At 34.2% G+C, this 19,604-nt stretch overlaps 1 protein-coding gene across 3 annotated transcripts in view; it reads right to left on the bottom strand.

Moving 5' to 3' along the window:
* Positions 1 to 238: 238 nt before the first annotated feature.
* ZNF654 (zinc finger protein 654) overlaps positions 239 to 19,604 on the bottom strand; it is an 87,718-nt gene continuing 68,352 nt past the window's right edge. Inside the window, exons 4-9 of one of the 3 annotated variants that reach the window (XM_017544221.2) lie at positions 18,595 to 18,730; positions 15,856 to 16,058; positions 15,071 to 15,210; positions 9,361 to 9,502; positions 3,802 to 6,142; positions 239 to 3,215 (exon numbers count right to left, since the gene is read on the bottom strand). In XM_017544221.2, the coding sequence (XP_017399710.1) occupies positions 3,208 to 3,215; positions 3,802 to 6,142; positions 9,361 to 9,502; positions 15,071 to 15,210; positions 15,856 to 16,058; positions 18,595 to 18,730 (2,970 nt within the window). In that variant the 3' untranslated portion in view covers positions 239 to 3,207. The remainder of the gene's footprint in view (positions 3,216 to 3,801; positions 6,143 to 9,360; positions 9,503 to 15,070; positions 15,211 to 15,855; positions 16,059 to 18,594; positions 18,731 to 19,604) is intronic. The other 2 variants (XM_037744175.1, XM_037744174.1) reach the window with 2 other exon arrangements.

Raw genomic sequence — 19,604 nt, forward strand, 5'->3', positions numbered from 1 at the left:
TTCCTGCATATAGGCATTCATTAAAATGTCCAAAAATGCCTATTTTGTGTAAAATTTTAGATATGTCTATTTTTTATATCATGTTTTAAAAAAATCATTCAAATGCAAGTAGGGTAATGATACTGAAATATGCCATTCCTTTGTGAGACATAATAGATACTTTTGTTTAATGTATACCTTATATAAGTCTAATTCCTTCTGAAAGCAATGTATGTACTACATAAAATTGAACACTTGATTACCAACAAGGACAATGTTTTATTGAACAAATCTATGTACAGTACAAAAAATTTCTTGAAATGAGACACTATTGTTGATTTATTGCAGTTCAATGGCTCAGTTTTAATTTGTACTCTTATAAAATGCAAAGTAAAATAATTTAATGTTCAACAAGGAAGCACAAACTTCCTTTCTTGCTGAATCTGTAATATCTTTCACATATTAACAATTCCAAAATGCATATGCAGCATTTACTCATTCTGAAAAGGTGTTTTACAGTACCAAATAAATTAAAAAATAAACACTATCATCCCTTTTAGGTTTTTCATCCATACAACAGTATTAAACCAAACATGAAAGGAGTACGGCTGAACCTTCAGTGTGATTTGAAAAGAATCACAAGTTCAATGATATAAATTATTTACGTATTATATAATTGGTGGTTTTGAAAAAATGAATATGGCTAAAGCCCAAAGTACCAGTGTCCTTGTCCACGGAGATTCCCCTTTTTTACCTCCTCCATAATGTCTGAGCAGCAAAAATTCAGATTTGCTGTCTTCTTGACCTTACTAACACACAGCAGAAATTTAACATTTAATTTTTTGAAGGAAATTTTTATTTAAAAACAAAGATTTGAAACTTGGTCCGTGTAGGATGAATACATCCTCAAAACAGGAGAAGAATCTGAGGAATAAGAAGCAAGCTTCCTTTTTTTCTGAAGCTCAGTTTAGAACCCTTGGATGTTTATGCACTCTATAAAAGCAAAATGATGTAGGTTTATGTTTTAAAAGACACAAAATAAAATGAACACATTCTTTCAATAGCTATTTGAGAAGTATATAAACCGATGTTAGAACAGTGTGGTCAAATAGAATTTTATAAAACATTCCTTGATTTAGTTATATATAAACCAGTTTGATCTCAGTCTTTCAGAAATAATTTTCTCTTAGCAACACAAAAGTAGAAATAAACCTCAAAGACAAATAACAAATGGAACATATTTAAAATATCTTGGCATGAACAGTAAAAGTAATGAAAATGGAATACTTTGTGGGCATGGATTTATGTCAATTGTTACAACTTGTAAAAAATGTGATAAAATATTAAGTTAAACTTCTGGAAAATGTACAAAGCAGAAATTATATTTCAAAAAACTTCACTGTTCAAATGAGCCAGTTTCCAAACAGATTTTTTATTATACGACATACTTTTAGAATGAACTGAAATAAAAATCATTACATTTTTAGTATCAAGAAATACAAAAAACGGTTTTTTTTAGCTGACCTTAAAGAAAAGATTTTAAAACTTGATTATGAATTGTGTTTAGTTACCTAAATGTAAATTCCACAGCCTAATGTAGGCTACATAACAAAAACAAATTTAAATTTGGAATGGACTTAATGACCATCATTGCATAGTAGTGAATGTTGATGATAAACTAATAAAAACTGGGAAATTAAAAAAAAATCATCTGATCTATCATGATCTGGAAATCCTAATAAAATATGGATGCTACCTGGAAGAAATTCTCCACTTTCAGAAGCTCTAATACAGTAGGGTCTGAAGAGATTATCCGCCTTGAACAAAGATTTTATTTAGAATAACTGGATATTTGACATCGGGACATTAGGATATCTGCTTTGAAACAGTTTGGCTTTTTATCACTGTTTTAGATTTCATACTATTAGGTAAAAGGAAGTCTTTAAGCATCTTCCTTTCAATAATGGACAAATGGAAAACATCTGAGGGCATTTAAAAAATACTGTTTTAACAATTTATTAAGTTAAAATCTTCCTTAGGAAAATAACTTATCACCAAGGAAAACAATGCATGAATAAGTGTTCTTCTTGTGCAAATACTTCCTTTTACATATAAAAATTACTATTCAGACCAGAGTCATCACTAATGAATTAAAAAACAGGAATAGTATGGCTTATTTTGGAATTACCTCTAGAATAAAATTAATGAATTTTCAACCTGATTCTTAGCTGATTTTCTGAGCCAGTTGTTTTAATAGGACTGTACTTAGATAACTCACATTCATGTCTACAGGACCTTACTATGAATCATCAAGCAATGTCCTAACATATATACAAATAGAAATATCCCAGTGTGCTTTTATCACTATTCACATTGAAGAATTTGCAATTCAGTGTTTTCCTTCAACTACAAAGCCTTGTAAAGGTCTTAGATTCCTTTCATCTCTTCCCAGAGTTACTGATGGTGTTTTTCTATTTTATTGACACTGCTGCCCTTTAAATGTAACTAATATGTACCACAGAAGTGGTTAGTGGGAGGTTCTATCAAGAGCTAACTAGCAAAGCACTGTGTTTTTTTGTTTTGTTTTTGAATTTTCAATGCTGGCATGCCATTCATTGAACTTTGACCTAATTAATCATCTGGGAACCAGTTAGAATCTTTAATTGATAGCACTGTGGTAAGTTAATGTATAAGTTTCTAAATCATATCACAAACCAAACAGCAGCGGTTCCTTAAACCATGTTTGACCAGAAGGAAGGGGACATAATCTGATTATGCGTGACAAGAAAACAAACCCCATTTGTAGAATAAAATACTTCAAATTGTTTATTATTGTAAATCACCCCCCTTCCCCACACACACTTTTTAATAATGGGTTAACTTCTCCCTTTCTGTAAGGCCATGGCTGGTTTTCTGATTAGTTGCCTAAACATGTTTCTCATATAAGCAAAACTGAACATGCTGCTGCTATTAATCATAAACTTTTTAAAAATGTGGTTTTCTGGAAAACTGGTACTTTGGGAGTTTTATAATAACCCTTTTGGAGTCTAAGCCAGCACATCTCCTCTGTGAGTTCATTCTAGAAAATGTGCTTTGTCTTTATCTTTAGTAATCCGAGACCACTCTAAAATTAAGGCCATCAGGGAAATAGCAAACTGATGATGCATTTTCTTATAGTGCTTTTTTCACACTACTGCTTGATTGACAGATCTTTCTGAAACATTTTTATCAGGCACCTGTAAAATGGAACACATCTGTTAATTCAAGTTTTACAACGTTTGACTGTAATTCCAACTCAGATTCCTGTTTAATTTATACCCTGTCATTTTAAAGGATACTGATATTAGTAGAAAAGTAAGCTTTTTTTCTGATTTTGTTTCTCAATTATTTTCTGTTCTTCTTTTACTTCTATTTTTCTAACAGACACAGATTCACTTGATTTATATTCTGGAATGCACATGAAAAATAATTCCCATCAAAATTACAACTTTCATTACATGAAACTTGGAATGAAGAAGAATCTTTGATACAATGGAAGAAGTGTAATCAAAGAATATGAAAAACCTGTGTTCAGGTTCTGCCTTGCAAGTTCATAGGCAAATGCCTATCCAAATTACTTGTGAATTTCAGTTACTTGATCTATAAAACAGTAATATTAGCATCACCTCACACTGGTTGTATATATTAAAGGAAATAACATATGGAGTAGTGCTTCACTACTACACAAATGTAAATTTTTAAAATCTCAAGGATCTAAAATAGTTATATTTATGCCATTTTCTCTTTCTACAGATACATCTACTAAGAAGATAGAAGACTTACTTTCATCATCTGAATCAAATCCAAAGAGTGTCTGACATTTCTTTTGTGCAAGATGAGCCTCAAGTGCTTCTGCATTACAGTAGGTGGTCAGGCATTTGCCACATCTTAATCTTTTCACTGATTTTTTATACACGTTATCTTGATCAGAACAGGCATCTACTCTATCAGTCAGAAATTTTCTGCGTTTTGGCATACTAAGATACCGTTCATCAAGGTAACTGGGAGGCAATGGTCTGACGTACGGTTTTGTTAAAATTAAGCCATACGAAGTATGTTCACTTGTCAAATTTGGTTTGGAAAGTGCCTGAGATACTGGCAAGGTATTGTGTTCTTGTGGTACAACACTGGGTAAAATGGAACCATTTTCTGTCCTGATTCTGTTTGTATCCATTTTCAAAGCAGGATTTGACGAAACTAAAGGTGTTTGCTCTACTTCACTGTGTCCATTGACTAAATCACTACTACTACAATTATTTTCAGAATTTGGCTCTATGTCAGGCATCTTTTGGTCTATCAAGCTTATATTTGAAACAGTGTCATCAGAACGTTCATTTCCATTCTGAACTAAACTGTCTGTTTTCTCTTCCATACTTTCTATACATGTCTTTGGTTCTGTAGAATCTTTCCTTGATTTGCTAGTAGAAACTGGCAGACTAATAGTTTGTTTCTCATTACTAGATGAGTCTTTTTCCTGATGAATAGGATCCGAGTCTGTATGAACATCCCAAAGAATTGTTTCACTTGGTTGTGCAGATGATTCTGGTGTTTTACTTAAATAGTGCTGAGCTTCATGTTCATACAGCAGAGGAAGATCTTCAAAAAGCTCATGGCATTCTGGGAAACTACACTGAGCTTGAAATATCCTGTGACTTTTTGTATGCTGGGCAAGCTGGAATGGCAGCTTAAATGACTCATTGCAATTAAAATGCAAACAAAAATACACATTTGGATAGCTATGTCTGTTAAGGTGGTCTATGAAATGCTGAGAATCTTCAAATTGCCTTTGACAATATTTGCATTTTCCTTTGCTCCACTTCATTACTGTTTGTCGCACATTTAAATCAGTTGGATGTACGGTCATTGCATGTTTATTTAGAAATCCAATTCTTTTAAATATTCGGACACAGCCAAGAGCAGGGCACTTAAAGTTTCCTTCTTGATCTGTGGCATATATGTCCTTTGGATGGCACACAATTCCATTGATTTTATGAATTACTGAAGTTTCTTGATTCAGGTCATAATCATCTTCTTCATAATCACCTTCTTCATCCTCTTCCTCCTCATAATCATCCCCACATTCAGGTAAAGGCTTCAAGACATTATTTAAAGAAGTATCAGGACTGCCATTTTCAATAACATTTTCAATAACATCTTCTGGTACACTTATGGGAATTTCAATGAATTCAGCCACATGCTCAGGGATGACTTCTTTGTTTCCTTCACTAGAAGAAGTAAGAGTCTCTACTGCCAAATCCTTACTATCAGAATTCCCATTTTCAAATGAAATGGAAGAACAATTTATTTCTTCCAAAGTAGCGACTTCCTGATCATCCTGTTGAGCTGCAGCAATTTGCTGTCTCTGTATCTTCTTAACATGATTCTTTAAATGCTTCTGCATAAGTCCTCTGTTTCTAAATTTCCTACCACATATTACACATGCAAAACTGCCTTTTTTCTGATGAGCCTGGGCATGCCTTACAATGTGACCACCTAGAAATTCCTTGTTACATAACATACAACGATGCCTTGGGACACTGTGATCTACTCTGGAAGTATTAAGAGCTGTAAGGCTTTTCTTCGTATTAATTTGACCTTTAGGCTGCACTCCAGATGCATCATCAGGATCAGTCTCTCCAGTGCTCTGATCTGTAAGAGAGTCAAACCCTTCATCCAAACCTTGCTGTTCCACTGTCCTTTTTAAATTACCTGCATTATTTTCCAGTGTGCTTTCATTTAGAAATCTAACTGCTGATTTATCACTCAGTAATGCTACACAGTTTTTCTTAATCATTACAAAGTTCCAAAATTCAGGGTCAAAAAACAATCCCTTTTTCAAAATTGGAAGTAATTCAAAACGAACACGATTTTGAACACTACTTGTGCCTTCATTATATTCTTCATCTGGACGTTTGTAAAGCTCTTCAACAGTACGATATGCTTCTAAAGAGCGCTCCAGAAAAAATATTGAGAGTGCACAAATCCTGAGGATCTCCAAATCATTTGGCAAAAAATGTGCAATTGTTTTATAAATCAGACATTTAGTTTTGGGGTCATCATGAAGGTCGAGTTGTAGAGCACAACCACATATTTCGACACAAATTTGCAAGCCTTCTTCTTCAACCTGTAAAAAGAAAAATATTAGTGCTAAATACTTATTTTCTTCCAAAAAGATGGTTATACTAGTCCATCTTTAAAAAATACAACTCTTAAAATGAAAGCTAAATAAACATGATATTCCATTGTGCATTTTTCCTTATTTAGTAGCCTTTACTCTTTATAGACCTTTTTTTTTTTTTTTTTTTTACCTTGAGAATAATCTGGAATAGATAGCCTTTTAACTTCTAATTTGTTTAATTTTCATGTTTGACAAGCCCTACTACCCATAATACAAAATAAACTTATGGTGATTAAGATTTCTTACAGTTCTAGACCCCCCACTTATTATTTTAGGTGTAAATCTCATATTCTTTGAGAGAAGGGTCAAAATTACATGTGTTTTAACAGATTTGTCAATTTTCCACATCAAGAAATAAACTAGGCTTAAACTGCCCATGGGAACTTTTATTATAATGCTATATGAAAAAATACTACTTATTTTGCTTATTAAGTAATGTTATTTATCCAAGTTGTCAACCCATCTTAGTTATAATAGTGTCTCTAGTGGTTTGGAATAATCTAAATGCTTATTTTGATTGAAAGAGACACCATAATAATGTCCTTAACATCATATATATGTACATATGTCATACTGCCTACATATGGTATATTATAGATTACAGGGAGGACTACTACCTTGCTAGCCTCACGTTTTCTTAGTCTCTTACATGCTGTGTAACCCTGCAGAACTACTTACCATTCCCACAGGCAGACCTTAACTTTACATATCCTATTCTCACTTTATCCAGCTAGTAAATTCCTACTGATCCTCCTATTCATTCTTTGAGAATCAGTTCTACTCTGAAGGGCTCTGCCCTGAGGTACAGTTAAAATCCCCCATTCTTTCCACCAAGAATAACTTATTTTTAAAAAACATTTCGGTTTTTTTTGTTTGTTTTTTTTTGTGACAGAGTCTCGCTATGTCACCAGGCTGGAGTACAGTGGTGCAGTCTCGGCTCACTGCAACCTCCACCTCCCGCATTCAAGCAATTCTCCTGCCTCAGCCTCCCGAGTAGCTGGGACTACAGGCGTGCACCACCACGCCCAGATACTTTTTTTGTATTTTTAGTAGAGACGGGGTTTCACTATGTTGGCCAGGATGGTCTCGATCTCTTGACCTCGTGATCCGCCTGTCTCGGCCTCCCAAAGTGCTGGGATTACAGACGTGAGCCACCGTGCCTGGCCTCCATTTTGTGTTATAAACATCTCAGTATGTGTGTATCCTCACCCAACTTTGAATTCCTAAATTATAGGGGACAGTATCTCATTTTTTATATCTCTCTATAGTTAGCATAAAAGCTGGTACAGTAACCTCTGAATAAATGTTTGCAGAATGGGTAAAAATCAGACCTATTCCATTTACTTAGTTTCCTCCTATAAATCCATCATGTACAACTTGGAATCCTTTCTGAATTCCAACTTCTTATTCTAAATGTCAATTATAATTAGACTTTACTACCTAGATTTTTCAGCTACAGCAAATTCAAAATCCGTTCATTCAAAACAGAATTCTTTTTCTTTCTCCGAACGTCTGTCTACATCCTCTTTTTTATTATTTTATTTTTTTGAGACAGAGTCTTACACTATCACCCAGGCTGGAGTGCAGTGGCGTGATATCAGCTCACTGCAACCTCTGCCTCCTGGGTTCAAGTAGTTCTTCTGCCTTAGCCTCCCAAGTAGCTAGGACTACAGCCGTGAGCCACCATGAGCCTGGCTAATTTTTGTATTTTTTGTAGAGACGGGGTTTGACCACGTTGGCCAGACTGGTCTCAAACTTCTGGCCTCAAGTGATCTGCCCACCTTGGCCTCCCAAAGTATTGGGATTACAGGCATGAGCCATTGCACCCAGATTAATCCTCTATCTTGGCCCATAAAATTATAATGGATACAGATGCTCAAGTTTAAAAATGTTAAGATTATCAAAAAAGAGAACAGGCTACTTCCTTACCTGAAATCTTTTGATGGTTCCAGGATATTTATGAACTGAAGTTTCAATTTGTTCAATGAAATGCATGAATTGTAGCATTCACATCCCTTTAAGTATCTCCAACAACCACTCCTAACCACACAGTCTCTCCATTAGTCTCATCTCCCACCCACTTCCCCACATTTCTCTGCTACCCTTTGTCACCAGATGGATGTGAAAAACAAATAATAAAATGAAGAAAAAGTGCTCTGTAAACTATAAAAGTCTATACAAATATTAGTACTATTCTCATGTCATTAAAACCTCAGCTTGAAGTATTTCTTCTGTGAACCCTTTCTAGATATGCCGTTTATAATGTCTCCTGAGCTCACATAGTATTTATGACTCTTCACAATACTGAGGCAATTGAATGATTTATTCCAACAAATGAAAGTCTTTTTAGTAGAGTATAAACAGTTAAGCATCATATTTTAATACTTATTTCTTTTTGAATTTTCATTTTATGATATATTATTAGGTTTACCACACATGTGAAAATAAGAAAGCTCTGTAATGGCTGGCAAAACCTCACTTACATTGTAAACTTTCCATAATAATATATCTCAATTTTTGGTATAAATAAGAATCATGGTACAAAAATATGGATATATCTTTATTTTTTAAAATTAAGTTTTACAGGTGATTCTAATGCACATCAGATGTTAAGACGTGTTCTGTAACATAGTTTTCCTTTTTTGCTGGAAGGAGAGGTTAACTTTGAGAATGCATTTGAATAATAATTCACTATTTAATAAGCATACCATGAATGCAATTAGCAAAATAAATTAGAAACAAAAAAGAAAAAAACAAAGCCTCTGATAGAATGCTGCCAACTTTGTGTCATGGGAATATGTTACTACATGATCATACATCTAATGAGTAATGTGATAATGAATGTAATAAATGCATAAATATGTAAAAAATTAAAATGTATTATTTAATAAATACCTCCTTATATATTTAAAAGTAACCAACATAAAGATTCAGTTTAATGGTGCTACCTAAAATGCAAAGTGGTTTTATCTTTATACTCAAAGTCCTATTGATATTTTGGGGGAAAAACTAAAAGATCTGCAGGATCCACTTTCATGTCTGCATGGCCTTAAAATCTTCCTTTCCTTCAATTTTAAAATCAAATAAATTTTATCAAAAGAGATTCAAGTTTCAGTGAACTGTCAATTAATTTTAAATTCAAGGGATAAATATATCCTATTTACCTCATCTTTAATGATTTTCATGAAAGGAAATATGACTCTCACATTAGTTGCTGTTCTTAAAAGCTGGTAGCACTGATCTACAAAAACTTGTTTTGAAGGATTAGATTTAAGCTGTAGTTTACTCCATATGAAAATCAACTCCCTGTAAATGAGAAAAAAAGAGAATTATCAAAAATACAGTTGATTTAAATACAGACATTAGCTATCTTTCCCTGATTCTATAGTGCCCTGGCTGGAATGTATATGAGTGTAAATATGTATTACATTCACCCCCAAGCTACTTCTGCTACCTATATGAGAGTAAAAGAAGTTGGGAGAGGAAGAAAGATCAGAAATTACAATGTACAGTGGTAAGGAATGAATTCCAACAATATGCTGGCATACCTAAGATGTCTCCATATTAGATCAAACAGAAATTCTAATCCAAATGTACCAATACTGGTACTGCTTAAAAATAATAAACTTTGGCTTTTAATTAATATTTTACTTCTAAGTTTAGAAACCAGTGTTGAAGACTTTCTATAAAGAAACAGTTCATATTTTTCATTTTCAGTTTACTAAGATATCAAATGTACTAAAGACTAAAACTGCAAGTATGTTATAGTATTGACTATGAAATAGTATGTTTCAGATTTTCTACTTTTAAACAGGCAGGCTATGGACCATTCGAACTGTTTCATAGGTAGATTCTCTTCTAAAATATGGCCACTGTTATTGATATATATATGATACACAAGGCTAGGAGCACTGGGTTTTGAGGCAAAGGCAAATCGTATGATAGAGCTGATATATTTGGATGTCACATTTTAGCAAAGTAGAATTCTTTAAAACGTCATAAAAGTGTACAAAGCATCATAATCTGAAGGTATTAAAATAATGAAAATATTTTTAAAAAGTGATTTACTGAGCATATACTTTGAGTTCAGCACATACAGGTATTAAATCTCAGGACAGCTTGATTACCATCATGAGGGTGCACATTGTCTAGTTAGACAATACAGAAAACACAAAACAGAAAATGACAACAAGCAACAAATGAGAAGTAAAACCAAAATTCCACTTCCCTTTCACACTAGCTATTTATTGAGTTTCAGTCCACTAACTCCTTCCTTTTTTGCACTCATACTCTTTTAGAACCCTCACGAGGTTTCATGCCTTCCTACCACATCTCTAGCTTTTACTGCCTTCCAGTTGTCATGCTTGGGTATTTCCATTTATATTGCTTTCCATCCCCTTAACCCACTCATAACTAGCCATATTCCTGCAAAATTGACCATTTCCTAGATCAGTCAGTGACAGTAAACATTCCTCTATCCTGGTCTGGTTCTAACCTGTTTATCTTGCAGGGTCTTACATTTCAAGTATACTTTTGCTCTCATCTGTATCATTCTTCTTTCTCAATATTACCACTTTAGCTCCTTCAATTTTACAAATGTATTTCTACCGTGGTTTCTAACCTGATCTGTTTTCAAGCCTCTCTGATCACATTTCATTTAGTGCCTATTCAATATGCTCTATAAAGTTAATAGCAATAGAAATGTGGGTTTTAGAGTTAGAAGGTTCGGGATTTGAATCTTACTCTCAGCTAAACTGCTTCGTTTATTCTCACTTTTGTTTATGCTGACTGCCGTACATTCCTAAGATGAGCTTTTTTTTTTTTTTTTTTGAGACAAAGTCTCACTCTCTTGCCCAGGCTGTAATGCAGTGGCTCGATCTCGGCTAACTGCAACCTTTGCCACCTGTGTTCAAGTGATTCTCCTGTCTCAGCCTCCTAAGTAGCTGGGATTACAGGCTCCTGCCATCATGCCTGGCTAATTTTTATATTTTTAGTAGAGACAAGGTTTCACCACCGTCTTCACCAGGCTGGTCTTAAACTCCTGACCTTGTGATCCACCCACCTCAGACTCCCAAAGTGCTGGGATTACAGGCATGAGCCACCACGCTCAGCTTATCTTTCAAAGGCTCTATATCAAGTATCTCTTCAGGAAAGCCTTCATGAATACCCCAAACTAAAGTGATACCTCCTTCAGGAAAGATCTTATCCCTCTTACTGATTTCATGCCTATCATATGCCCCCTTGTTTATATTTTATAGGTCCAACCTATTTCCCCAACCATTAATATATTGTAAATATATACCGTGACACATTGTTTAGTCGATGCAGTGGCAAGAACATGAAATTGGAAATAAGAGAGACCTAAATCTCAATACAGCATTATACACTAATTGGAGTGGCATACCCAGTTCAATGAGCCACCTTTTTCCAGGAAAAGCCCAATACACAAAGGTAGAATACCAGTGGCCACATCTCCTATGTGACCCTCCTCTGCACTCCCCTTCAGATATTAATTCAGGGTTGAGAAAGGGATCCCCATCAGGCTAGTCAGAATCTCTGGGATGTTCTCAACTCTAAACTATTAAGCCTAGGAGTTGCTGATGTTCCTGCTGGTCTGCAGCAAGAAAGACTTAAGCCAAATGATGAAAAAGAAGCAGATTTTGAAAAACATTAGCAATCTCAGTGTCCCTGGTAGCAGTTATCTTTGAGAACCACCTGTGGCCTTCCATGTAGCTTTCATGTAGCTCATCCTGCCTTTCATGTAGCTCATACTGCTGCACCCTAAATACTTTTTTCCTATACTGGTTAGGCACAGATGCTATCATTTACAAACTAGTACAAATTCCAACTCCATTTCTTACTAGCTATGTGACTGTTATCTCTTTTATATAGTTTTCTTATACATAAAGGTTGGGATTATTCCTATCCAACATCTTTATTAAAAGAATTAAGAGAGAGAATTGAAAAACTTAGGTGAAATGTCTGGCATATACCTCCCCTAAATGCTGAAAGCATTTAAAATGTACATTGCAATATCCTAATAAGTTTGCCAAGAGAAGGCTACCAGGATGGATCTCTGCTTTTGAGCAGGCAAAGCAGAAATCTCAGAATAGTGTTATGAAGCTCCATTTTGATTGAATTTACAACATGGAACCTGAGGTTTAGTGGTACAGTGGATTCTGAAGGAAAAAAAAAAATTCTGAAAACCACTGATAGTCTTCTTTTAGAAGACCAAAAGAGCAGGTTTAATGAAGACTTTATACATTTTCCTTTATTCAGAGTGTACATTAGAAAACACAGCACTCATACAGTGTTCAAACACATTTCCCAGGTAACTGCTAATAAAAGACCCTATTAACTACTAACATTATGATTAAGTTATATGCTTGCTGAGAAAAGACTATATAATGAGGTCAGTTACCCTTACAATGCAGATTTTTTTTTTCCAACTTGACCCATTTATTTTAAATAATTTTAATGTTGCAGAGGCTGGAAGACTGCCTAAGTCTGAATACTGGCTTCACTAGTTACTAGCTGAGCGGCTTAAACACAATATTTTCTCCATAAGCTTATTGGATTAAATGACATATGCATATATAAAGCAAAGACTATAGGAAGCATTCAGCAAATATTTGCAGCTGTTATTATTATTAATGACTATGTAAGAGAAATGGGCTTAGCAACTTGCCCCACTGGCTTGGGATACAGCAAAACTGGATCTGGTTCTGTTCACACAGAGGGGAGATAAATGACAAGCTGACTATAGGTAAGGCCAGGATGAAACAGACAGCACAGACTTTGGAAGCTGAAAAGAATCCTGCTTGTCAAATTAAAGTAAAATTAACTTTTAGAAGGAAGAAAAGGGACCTTAACATTCAGAAATGTAGAAAAGAGGTAGAAGAAATAAGAGGGTAGGCCATCAGAACCCACACTACTTAGAAGGAATGGCCAAAAAGAAGGCTAAAGACTCCTTTCTGGTTAGGCAGCTGGAGACACTGAGCTTCTATTCTTAGAAGGTATCTGTGGTCAGGAACTGGAAGATAGGCATTATAAAAGCATCATAATATTTTTAAGGTCCTTCCCTAAAGAGCAGAAACTGCTTACCAAGAGAAGAAGGAAATAAAATGTATTTTTCTGTTTTTTTTTTATGTGTATATACTTGATTCTAGTCATTTATGAGGGTATATTACAATGAAAGAATTAAAGATACCCTGTTTAAATAGTGTGATATAGCTAAGGACAGAAAACATTTCTATTCTATAGGAAAATATCTATTATAACTGTCATGACTTTTCAGTTTCCAAATAACCACATATCAAAAAATGACAATACTTCAAAAACTACAGTTATATGCAGTGTAACAACATTTCAGTCAACAGCAGACTGCATATACAACAATGGTCACATAAGGTTATAATATATTTTTACTGTACCTTTTCTATATTTAGATATGTTTGCATAGACAAATACTTATCATTTTGTTATAAGGGCCTACAGCATTCAGTACAGTAACACTGCCATACAGGTTTGTAGCCTAAGAGCAATAGGCTATGTCACTGCAACCTAGATACGCAGGAGGATATACCATCTAGGTTTGTACCTCTACAATTGGGTTTGTACCTCTACAATATTCACGCAAGGAAATTGCCTGTTGACATAGTGCTTAGAATATATCCACATCATTAAGTGATGCATAACTGTATATAAAGGTGTGTATGTCTTACTACTACCTCCTAATCTCTTTCTCTATTTGAAATTCCAATTTACATGCTATAAATTAGAATAAAAATTAGCATAATCAATCTAACTAAAAGTATATTGTAATCCATAGAAAACAAATTTACTTGTTTCTAGATCTAAGTCTGCTACTAACTAGCTACTTAACTCTTATCTCTGAGTTTGAAGATTTTAGTCTTTAAAACAAGAAGAGATCCAGACGCAGTGGCTCATGCCTGTAATCCCAGGATTTGGGGAGGCTGAGGAGGGTAGATTACTTGAGCCCAAAAAGTTCGAAACCAGCCTGAGCAAAATGGTGAAACCCTGTCTCCACAAAAAAATACAAAAATTAGCTGGGCATGGTGGCACACATCTATAGTCCCAGTTACTGAGGAGGCGGAAGCGGAAAATCACTTGCACCCAGCAAGTTGAGGCTGCGGTGAACCGTGATTGCACCACTGTACTCTATAGCCTGGGTGACAGAGTGAAACCCTGTCTCTCCCCTACCCCTCAAAAAAAAACAGCCAAAAATACTGAAGTATTATGATATGCAGCTATATGTTTTCAAGTTATTGTTCTAAGTATCTCAGATTTTAAAAAAGTATTTACAGCCCATGATCATTTCACATTATTATGTTTAGCAAACGAAACCTAGTTTCTTGTTAAGAATTAATGAAATAGCAAAGTAGAGTTTTTGTGTGTGTGTGTGTGTGTGTGTGTGTATGGGTATATGGGTGTACTGGAGTTGAGGAAACTCTTAATAGCCCTTGAAGAGTGTTTTTATTTTAGGTACCTAAAATCACTCATACTACATTTTAAATTACATGATTGCTAGGGTAAACCTGCTGCTTCATATATCCTACTAGCAACTTTTAAATGTTTTAAAAACTCAGACTCCAAATCAAAATTGAATTTCAAACCATTGTTTCATTTTAGCACATCCCTTAAGCATTTACACTATCAGTTTAGTGGTACATTATCTTTTCTTTTTAAAGTCTCTAGTTCTTAGAATCTACTATTTTTCGTTACATAATAATTTTTTTTTTAAAGTAGCTTGACATTTTCACACAATTTAAAAAATAAAATCCACACTCTGCTAGGCAATTTTCTTTCTGTTGCCCATCTTACCATTCCACTTTCTTTATTACAAACACTTACCAGATACAGTACATATCCCCATTCTGGAGCTGTGGAATAAGAAAGGATTCACAGAGTTGCAAGGCTAACATAGTTTTGCCTTCTTTTTCAGCATTACAGATGATATCAATTCCACTCTTACAATCAGTTTTCAATAAATGCTGTAAGAGGAAAAAAGAAATCAGTTCATATCATTAAAAATATCTAAGAAGCTAGTTGCAGTAAATGTTTAAACATTCAAAAGAAATTGCTTAGATTTCTAGTTTTCTTCTACAAAGACAATGATGACTTGCACAGAAATATTTTCATGGTTTCATTGTACAGCACCTACATTTTACAGTGACTACTTTTAATCTCATTAATGTCCATAACCTATAGTTACATACGATCCATTAGGAAAAGATTAATTACTTCACCTTAAGAAACAAAATAAACACGAGCATTTTACCTCTAGTACTTTATTTGCAAGATCATAATGCTTCTTGGGTTTTTTTTTTTTTTTTTTTTTTTTTTTTCTTTTGGCTTGTTTTTATTTTTTTTTTTTTTTTTTGACCTCTTCTCCATCACATCAAAAGTGCAATGTGAATAATACTTATTGAGTATATTTTATTGATTTCATCATTTGTTAATATCAGATTTTTCAACATGACCTTAAGTTATGGTGCCAAAAGAAAACACATCTAGATAATGTAATCCTTAAGTCTTTGGCATTACTGTAAAAGGAATTTAACAACAACAGTGGGCTACTATTTTTTTTTTTTGGTAGGGTTAAAATGGTAATAGGCAAAAATAGTCTCAAACAATACCTCCCGGAATAGCTGATCTTCTACAGGTGACATAAACAGACATGTGAAGAGTGCTTGATGGAAGTATAAGTCTTTACTGATTTCTGGGTGATTTATACAAGATTTAATAAGAGCCATTGCTTCGGGTATGCGTTCACAAGCAATTAGGTATCTGGCACGTAGTTCAAAGAACAGTGGATTTTCAGAACTTAAATATTTGTTCACTATATTAAAAAGAAAACAGACTCTATTACTCTCAAGAAAAGATTCTCTCAAACTTTGTTCTTTGAAACTTTACCACTAAAATATGGTTTCTAATTAGATTTAACTAGTTAATGAAATAGCATTTTCCTTAGTAGGAGTTTATTTGTGAAAAGAATATTCAGTTATATGGTTGGAAAAAGGAAAATATGAGTGACACCAAAACAGTGCTCAAGAAATATTTGTTGATTTCTTCTCAGTCTAAAAAGTAAATAACAAAAACAAAATTTTTAAAAGAAAAATATCTTCTTCTTTCAGTTCATTAATATGTTAAAATAGTTTCCAAGTAACATGGGTCTATGATGTCTTTTTAGTCTAAGATTACATACTTTATCTTCTTACTGCTCAATATTTTCTTTAAGATTAAAAGGCTGAATCCTATCTGTCACATTAAAACCATGTTAGTTCACATTATAGATGTAATCTGAATTAATGAAAAAGTTGAATCACAAGAAAAATATTTTATTTAAAGATAAAATTAATCCAAAAGTAGTGCCAAATAGGACTGCTTATTAATATACATTTATGTATCACTAAGGATAATTACTAATATTTTTACATAATTTTAAAATATATAAACACCATTAGCTACATAAATTTATTTAGACCTAACAACAACCTTATGATGGGTATTATGATACTAGCTTTATAGATTGCAAAGCTGAGTCTCAGAGAGGTCAAATGACTTGCCCAAGGACAAAGAATTAAGTGGCAGAGCAGGAACTGGAACCCATATTTGTATGATTTTGAATCCAGAAGTATTTTAATTACTTATATTTAATTAGTAGCCTCTAAAGTGCTTATGAATGTTTTATTTTGGCTTAAACATATGTCTTGCAATTCCGTTTACAATATATGTTATGCAAACGTTGATGTGTCTAGTTAATGCAGAGAAAACTTCAGTCTGGTCTTTAACCTAATGATCACCAACTAGAGAAAAGTCATCCATATAAATGAGGCTCTAGAGCAGCTTTTCCCAAAGTGTGAGGTGTGCTAGTACAGGTATCAAAGGAGTATTTTTTATCTTAATGTAATTCCCAGCCTAAAAGGCCATCAGCCCTCAGACCAACCAACATCAGGTTTATTCTAGATCTTACGTTAGTGAAGCCTAAATCTCCCTTAAAATCTCAAACTTTCTTCTCCCCTGTCCTCGCTTCTCTTGAAGCTCTGTCTTTGTCTAGCTCCTTCCCACTCTGGGCACATGCAATCTCTTCATAATTTCCTCCAGTCTGTCATCCTTGCTTTTCCTATATTTGACTCTTCATACTTCTTTAGTAACCTAACTCTTCTTCCTCAGCTCCAACTCTCTCCCTTTTCAGTTTTTTTTTTTTTTTTTAAATCCCTTTCCAAGATCCACACATCAAACACCAGTGTCCTTTTTATCCCTTGGGTTCTTCATAACACTGTCACATGTACCTTAACCCCACCCTCCTAGTCTTGTTCCATCTCCCATTCCATCACAGGTCCTCCTCTACTCAACTGCATTCACAACTCACCCTAACCCCTTAACTTGTGACTAATGGAAATAACTTGCTCAACAGAATATGTGGTATGAAGTGTCTTTCTCACCAAACCAAGGTCTAACTGTTTCCAGGGTTGGGAGGTCTTGTTTTTTTCCTCTTGGCTGTCTCATAACTGAACTCCATAGGCTCTCTCCACACTTCTAAATGTTTGCCACACTTCTATGCTTATTCACTATTGCTGAGCTTACATTCTACAGTTTTGGTGATCCAAAATGTTCTGGGGGTTCAGGAATAATATGTGGGACATTTTTATAAAGAATTAACTAAAAGCAGTTGACAAAGCCTCCTGCCTTGAAAGCAAATTTTGGCCTACAAAGGACCACTGTTAAATTAGATTGGACAGGAGTTGATACCAAAGAAATATGCAGGTAGTATGGGTATGAGACAGAACTTCTAATGCATAAAGTTTGGGAAATACTGCTCTAGAGTATTTGGCATTCAAATGTATTCACTCAGTCACTTACTCAATCATACATTCATCATGTGATCATTCATTCAAACAGCAAATTAAGCATCTACTCTATACCAGGCACTCGGCTAGCTATAGGATATGCAATAGTAGTGACAAAAATTCAGAGTTCCAGCCCTCATGGAGTTTCCTGTGTAAGGGAAGGGAGATTCCATGTGCTTTCATGAAAAGCAGAGTTTTTGTTTCTTAGAGAATAAGATGTTCCTACTTAAACAGATTTAAAAAATATAACTAAAGTGACAAAATATACTCTTTTTAAATAAATAATATCTAGTAGATGTGTTACCACTCAGAATTTCCATTATGAGAAATAAATGTACCAAACCTGGTGTCAGAATATTCACTTGGGGCCAGGTTAGAAAAACAAATACTTTTCATGTGAAAATACATCACTCCATTATTCAGTATTATAAAATGAAGAAAAATCACTATTACTGCTCTAGTTAGTAAATGAACGTGTATTTGCTTCTCACAAATGTTGGTTTGATTTTGAACCTCCTGAAGTACCTATCTCCTGAGATGCTGGCTGAGCTTTTAGGACAGCTTGCAACACTGGATCTTCCCATGGGCCACCATCTCTAATGATTCGAGTCACCAGTTCCAGATTCACATTTCCATATCTGCGGAGGTGATTCTGGCATTCCTAGGAGAGAAAAATCATTTTGTCTCTGTGAATTTAAAGGGGTTAATAACTAAACTTGATCATTATTGTCAATAAAATGACTGATGGCCAGCTATTAAATTATAAAAGAGAAAGGGTTACTATTGTAACTTAAGTAGGGTGTCAAAACCCCATGAACACAAATAGGCTTTAATGCCAAAGGTTATACAGTATGCATGTAACTGGATTTAGACAATCCCATTAAAACAGGGATGATGTTTAACCTAAGGGAAAAACCTAAGGGATACATTATTTCTAGGAAAAGAACCAGGTTGCAAAAACTGAAACTTAAATGTTCAGTTAAATTTATATAAAGGCGCATAAAGTTCCTCTTAATGGCAGGCAAGAGCCTGACAAGAAAGAGAGAGGGTGGGGCAGGGGGTGTGGGATGCCTTCTAAATGTAGTCTCTGGTTGGCAGGTAGACAAAAGTTTCCTGTCTTGATCTCAAACATATAATCTGAGTTGTGGCAGCAGGCTGGAAGATGGAGATTCTATTTCCCTTTATGGGATAATTAGATTTGCATTTTGGGGATAAAGAAATGACAGGTTAAATAAATAAATCTAACCTATAGTAAGTAAATCCAACCTCTACTTTGCTTTAGATTTAAGATAAAGATGTACTGGTAAATTGGGCAATAGCTGTGAATTTGTCCATATATTTTCTGGGTTTTTTAAAAAAGATACTTGAAATGTATTTCAGAGAATATGCTTGGACTTGTCATTAATTTACTGAATTTATAAATTTCATTTAGTAGATTTAGACTTACAAGATTTGTTTAGTTTGATTATGCTTTTTGATTCATTATATACTTTGTTAGGTTTTTTTTTTTTTTTTTTTTTTTTTTTTTTTTTTTT

This window comes from Cebus imitator, unplaced genomic scaffold (assembly GCF_001604975.1).
Source record: "Cebus imitator isolate Cc_AM_T3 unplaced genomic scaffold, Cebus_imitator-1.0 Scaffold168, whole genome shotgun sequence".
Lineage (NCBI taxonomy): Eukaryota > Metazoa > Chordata > Mammalia > Primates > Cebidae > Cebus > Cebus imitator.